We start from the raw sequence: 6,781 nt of genomic DNA, 5'->3' as shown, positions 1-6,781 counted from the left end.
TTCCCGAACTGTGGGAGTAAACAGCGTCGAATTTCAGCAGCATTTACATTTTCGTTGACGAGAAACTTAAGAACAACTGCGTTGTGCAATTGCGGAATGTACCTCTTTCTCGCTCATTGTGATTGCTGCTGAGAGTAAGAAGCACGTGGCGCGCCAACGTTATTACTGCCTTCCACATGACCCCCCTTCACTGTTCAAAACGTTGCAGACTTCTTACGCCGCCGATGGACGCACAATTTACAAAGGCTCGTTTATATTTGATCCATCTTCGTACATTAAAGGTTTTCAAGCCAAATTTCTATATCTTTAATAGTTTAACCACAAATTATTCCTCAAATTACCCTATATTTTCAGATGTCAAGAATAATAAAGGTGTAATAAATCTTTGTTATGCATATTTCATAAAAACAAAGGTAATAAAAATGAGAAAAATTTTGACACGAATGTGTCATAAAAGCGGTCTGCACAGAAAAGCGGTCAGTGACAGAGATTCAGCTCTGGAGAGAATGCACATAAGGGCCTGTATTATTGAAATGCATATACATAAATGTCATTGTGCAAGTATAATGATATCATAAAATAGCTGCGCAATGACATTTATACATTAATTTTTAAAGAATAAAGATCCGTTGATATGGTTTCGAATTCGGGCTTGCTAGCATTATTTCTCCTCAACTACGCGTACTTCGTCTATCCTTGTGACAACACGAACTATGTACGTGTCACACGGATGAACGGAGAGTCTCTGTATATACGTAATGGAAGAGAAACACTGGCATGCTCGACTTCGAAATCACATTATTGATGCACGTTTCAGTTTTATATTCAACGTTTGATAACGTCGATTGTCAAACGTCAACATTGCACCGAACTATGGGAGATATTTGCAATGTATTATTGCAAATATTACATGTACGTTATCACACGGTGATCCGTGTTATCATTTAAGTAGCTCTGGAGTAGAGGGTAACACGTTCCACTTTGGCTAGGCTATTCTAAACATTTTGTTACCCTCTGATTTTTTGCGGCGAGATAGCCGAGCCTTAAAGAACGCATTTTTCTTCTAAAAAAAAAACCATTTTTTGTTTTCGTTTGTTATTGTATACTATATGCACGATTCAAATGTCCGTCAATCAAAATGATAGTGGTACAATAGGGAAACGACTCAAGAGCTAGAGGTCTCAGGTTCGAATCTCAGCAGTAGTAAAGTAAATTTTTCAAGTACAATTTAAATTAAACTAAGCAGTTAAGGTCTCATTCGCATTCAGTTCTAAAAAAAAACAAAAATGTAATATAAATAGGAACTTTGGTTTAACACGTTGACTTCCACGGAACTTTTCACGATTCTGGTCTAAGAAGCCAATTTGATTTAATCAAGTAATGAAGCGACGAGATAACTAACTAAGTAGTTGGTGTCCTGGGCAACTAAACAACCTACGAGATATCTCGTAGTTGGCAGTCAACGTGTTAAAAAATTAGCTAGTGGTTAAAAAAATCTTTTGCCATTAAAAAATAATTCTTTGATATTAGAAAGTACTTCCTTGATATTAGAAAATATTTTTTTGATATTAGAAAGTATTTTTTTGACATTATAAAATATTTCTTTGGTGTTAAAAAAATATATTCTTTTTATTAATATCTTCTTTTTTGTACTTGAAATTTTGTTTCTTTAAGTCAAATAAACATTTCCCCAATTAAAAAAAATATTTTTCTGCATAAAAGAGACATTTCTTTTAATTAAGAAAATATATTAATTTTAATTAATTAATTATATAGTTAGGAGTATATAATTAATTATATAGTTAGGAGTATTCAAATAAATCATTTTCTAAAATCAAATGAAATTTGTTTGGTTTCATTAAATATTTTTTTCAGTATAGCAACACTTCATCAACTGTAAATAAATTCCAGTAAATAAAAAGAATTAATAAGATAAAACCTTTTTGCTTAATATTAGGAGGTTGCATTAATTCATGCCGCTGTCAACAAGTAGCTCTAGATGTTACTTTAGTCCATGCCGTCATCCTTAGGTTTTAGTGGTTACATGTCGTCATTTGTAAACAATATCCAGTCAATAAAGTTTCGTTTCTGTGTACAGATAAAGAGCGAAACGAATATGGAATGCGATAATGAGTTTTTCCGACATGTGCTTTCCATTACTTTGACTTAAAAAAAAGTGAAGCTGGAGCTTATCAATTTCTTCTGGACACTTATAGCGAAGTTGCTCTTTCGGAAAGAACATGTAGTAAATGGATACAACGTTTCAAAGAACGTGATATTGAAATTCAAGGTAAGGAAGGTGTAGACGAAAAAGGGATCGTGGAGACGAAAAAGGGATCTATTACGAAAATTCAAAACGGAGGAAGTCATGGGTAGACCCCGGTCAATCTTCAACATCAACACCAAAGAGGAATATTCACGGAAAGAAGGTATTGCTATGCATTTGATGAAATATGGAAGGTGTAGTGTATCATGAACTTCTAAACTCCTATGAAACGGTTAATGTCACACTTCAATGCTGGAACGATTGAATGACGAATTAATGCACAAAAAACCGTCAATAGTCAATAATAGACAGAAAGTGATTCTTCAACATGATAACGTTAAATCGCACGTGACAAGAACGGTTAAAGAAAGTCTGATAGACCTGGAATGAGAAGTTTTTCCGCACACAGCGTATTTTCCTGATCTTGCTCCTTCCGATTTTCGCCTGTCCATTTTATGCAATACGCTCTGGAAGATACGCACTTCAACAATCTCGACGAACTCTAAAAATGGGTCGATAATTGGATCGCCTCAAAAGAAAAATCCTTCTTTCGACAAGGGATCCAGTTTTTATCAGAAAGATGGCAAAAAGTAGTTGAAAGCCGTGGGGATTACTTTGATTGATTGATGTCCGATTGTAACATATTATGAAAATAATAAATATTCCAAGTAAAAAAGCGCTACGAATTAATGCAATCCCCTAAAAAATAATCATAATATTAATATTTTCACATTGCGGCGTTATTATAATATCAATTCCTGTAACGTCAAATATTGCGCAACACTATTATGTAGTCAGTGGATCGTAACATTGATATAGGCGTGATCATATTATAAGGATGACAACACAGCATTACGAAATGTATGATTTAAGAGAGAACGATATACAAATCAAAATATACCGTTATTCATATGATGTTAAGTCTTCTTAAATATATCTTAAATATATCTTAAATATATCTTAAATATACTTTAATATATAATAAGCTGCCACATATTCAAACTTTCTCAAATGTAAGTATCAAACGAAAATTTCTTCTGACTCTATTGTCTTTAATTCAGCAGAAAAGCCGATATCCTTGCACATTTTGGATTGAAGTCGTATTACAATAAAAATCATCACAAGTAATGTTGACTTCGTCTTTCTCGTTACGTTATTTTATTTCAACTGTCCACTGAATACATATCTGCAATTAAAGACAAATTAATAATGTAACTCAAATGTTTTAAACATCTGATGGCAACATTTTTCCAATGGACAAACTTTTTAGAGCTGCAAAAATTATTAACAAGATGCGGACGTTCCAAGCTTCTTCTTAAATTTTTAAGTGTCCTTAGCTCGTTTTGTATAGTCACTTAAAATAATATGTACCTACGTGATCACAATCCATTATGTACAAGTGTATTGTGGAAAAAACAAAAGAATACTAAACAACGAAGCAGCAGAACAACTTTTGAAAATGGTGGACAGTTCTCATGTTGTTCGCTCACGCGATCATAACTTATTTACTCAGCCTTATATCCAGTGGAGCACGTCAACAAGACGATAATATTTTTCCGTATTGTGCGTCATATTCATTCTATTTACAGAAATATTTATGTCGATGCTATAGAATTTTAGCCATTTAAAAACTCCGTCGAAGAATATGTGATAATGATTAGTCGCAAAAGTGAGGATAATTTCCCGTCAATGGTAAGATACAGTGCTTTTAAACTTTTAAACTTAGACATGGTTCGTTCGAGCAGATATAATGGTACTCTTTGTAATTGCCACAATTCACATTTATTTATTCAAATCAGCCATTTTACTGTTTAAAAATATTATATCATGATTAATATCATATGCATTTTTATTCCAATAAATTTTCAAGTGCGCTCGTATAAAGTTAAAAAAATTGCAATCGTAAAAATTTAATCAAAATAAATCGTTTGTGAAAATTGAATATGAAAAAAAAAGTGATTTGTATTTTATGCAACGTTACGAGAATTATTAATTATTTTCAGTGTTATTTTATGTTTATGAATGTTATGAAAAGGCATAATTTTTAAATGGTTTCATACCTTTTATTCGGTAAAACCGAAAAACTCAAATGCGTTTGAATATTACGTACATTTTTCGCTTTTCCATTGATGTATTATTGTTCTTCTATACAAACGATGTATGTAATTGTAGTTTTTTATAGCTCCCAAAATATAACTCAAACACAAATTTCTAACATCAGATTTAGAATGGGCAATCTGTTTAAATCGCCTAATGTTGAAAATTATCGGTTTGTGGCCGCCTGATAACCGAGACTCCCGTGAGATCGTAGGCTCGAAACTCCGATTGCTGTACACATTTATCATATGGCTTTGCATATTGACGATACCAGTTTTAGCATCATTAATAAGGATATGGGGTGATATGAAATTAATGATAGATAATTTGCAATATAGTCTACCTCTGTTAATGACTATGTGCAAAATCTGCATCATATGGTACAAACAAGAAGGTATATATTGTGTAGCAGAATATTTTCCTGTAAATAGTACTTTTAGTTTTTATTGTAATTACAGTTGTAGCGTATAACTACTAGTAGCAACGAGCTATTGGTATATAATGGCAAGGCATGCCATTATATACCAATATTTTACTTTTTTTATACGATTAATAATATACATGAAAGTATTCACCTAGCAAGTAAAATACTAATCTAGTTAGTAAAATACTAACGCGTCACTCTTTCTTATAGCTTTAGCACCTTTAATTGATATGATTAAAAACGATTGGATAAAGGCGAAAATAAAAGTGGAGCGAGACGTTATGCTGATTTATGCCGCGATCACTCGTAGGATTGCTATATGCGGAATGTTCATTATGCTATTGTCACTAATAATTAGCATTGTTTTTCCATGGTTTGGACTGACGGTCAGGCAAGTGACGAACCTGACAGACCCTGGAAAACCCTTACCTTTCCAATCGTATTACTTGCATGACGTGTCCAAGAGTCCACAGTTTGAGTTAACGTTTCTGGCACAAGGAGTGGGGTCGATTACAACGGCTATCGCTTATTCCGCGGTCGACAATTTCCTCGGATTATTAGTTATACACGTGTGCGGTCAACTAGAGAATCTGCATTTGCGATTGGCACATATGGAAAAATACCCAAACTTCGATGCAGTTTTGAAATATAACGTTCAAGATCACATACGCTTGATTAGGTATTTATGACATATCGCCAAGATAAACTAAACAAAACTAAATCATTTCTAAACAGAAATTGTTGTAGTACTTAAATATACAAAAGTATGCCATTATTTATGGTAGAAAATTAACTTAATTCTGTTTTCGTTTACTTTTTTTTACTTTCTTAGTTTATGCACTGACTTCCGTGTATTGATTTGCATCGTCAATATTTTTTTCTTTCACTTATACGAAAGTTATAATATTTTTTAAGGGGCCACTACCATTACAGATCTATTCAAATCATCGACGATACTTTCGATTTAATGCTGCTTGTGTATATACTTTACTTTGGTATAATATTCTGCTTTGAAGGATTTCTTATAGTTAATGTAAGATATAAATATTCGTGCATGAGATGACATAGTTAAGGGGAGATCATTGTTATGAAGGTTACGTAAAAAACTACTTTTTCTTCGAAAACTATGTGTGAATTTCATTGTAAACTATGTATATATTTAATAATACTTATTTTTTTCTATAATTAGTGATTTTAGCAAGTAAAAGTAATTAAAATTACAATGTTTATAAAAATATTCTCTTGACGTGTCCCAGTACGCATTGTCTTAGGGCTCCCATGAAAACCTGGATATTCAGTGATCTAAAACAAAAATGAATAACATTATACATCTATTCAGATATTCTATCAGATATTCGGTTATCGTTTAAATTAGGATTATAAAAAAATAAATATCTACTCGATAATGTTTAGTTACGTAAAAATTTTATTTACAAAATAACCGTAAAAACCGACAGTTTTGCGCTAAAAATAAAATGAAAAATTTATATATGTAATTCCGCTAGTTCCAAAGATAGAAAAATATATAGCTTAGTCCATCTTAATTCGTGATAGAAGAAAGTTTTGCTTCCTTTTTGTTTGGATCTTGCGTTTCGGCACGTTGTGTACGTGCCATTGACGAACATGTCCTACACACTAGAGTTTTCGTGAATATTCGCTTTTTAAAACGGTATGTAGCAGCTGTCGCTAGACAGGCTGTCGCCATCATAGCGTCGGAAGATGTTAAAGTTGTAAGTATATTGTTACGTCCTGGAAGAGGACGAACGCAACAAAATTGTTTACTCGCGCACTGGCGAGTCCTAAACGTACTGGTAGGTCTGCAGATCAGGTCAAGGTCCGGAGAGGCCCATTTACTCCGATCACAGAACGTACGTTAGGTGGTCCTTTATTTAGGTCAAAAAACTTAATCTCATTACCTGGAATAGGACCATATGAGTGTGTTGAGAGGGGAATTTATGTTTAGGTAATTGAAAGGAGATGAACAAATAGTTTTA

The 6,781-nt window shown here is 32.9% G+C and overlaps 1 protein-coding gene across 1 annotated transcript; it reads left to right on the top strand.

Annotated features, from left to right (window-relative positions):
• Positions 1 to 2,368: 2,368 nt before the first annotated feature.
• LOC106745899 lies at positions 2,369 to 5,466 on the top strand (the record flags this gene model as incomplete). Its single annotated transcript, XM_014621901.1, has 3 exons — positions 2,369 to 2,429; positions 4,488 to 4,757; positions 4,998 to 5,466. Coding segments are annotated over exons 1-3 (800 nt in total), but the record flags the coding sequence as incomplete, so codon positions are not given.
• Positions 5,467 to 6,781: the final 1,315 nt, after the last annotated feature.

The sequence above is a fragment of the Dinoponera quadriceps genome, unplaced genomic scaffold, assembly GCF_001313825.1.
Source record: "Dinoponera quadriceps isolate SergipeBrazil2010 unplaced genomic scaffold, ASM131382v1 scaffold1881, whole genome shotgun sequence".
NCBI classification, from domain to species: Eukaryota; Metazoa; Arthropoda; class Insecta; order Hymenoptera; family Formicidae; genus Dinoponera; species Dinoponera quadriceps.
This window is presented reverse-complemented; position numbering and strand designations above follow the sequence as displayed.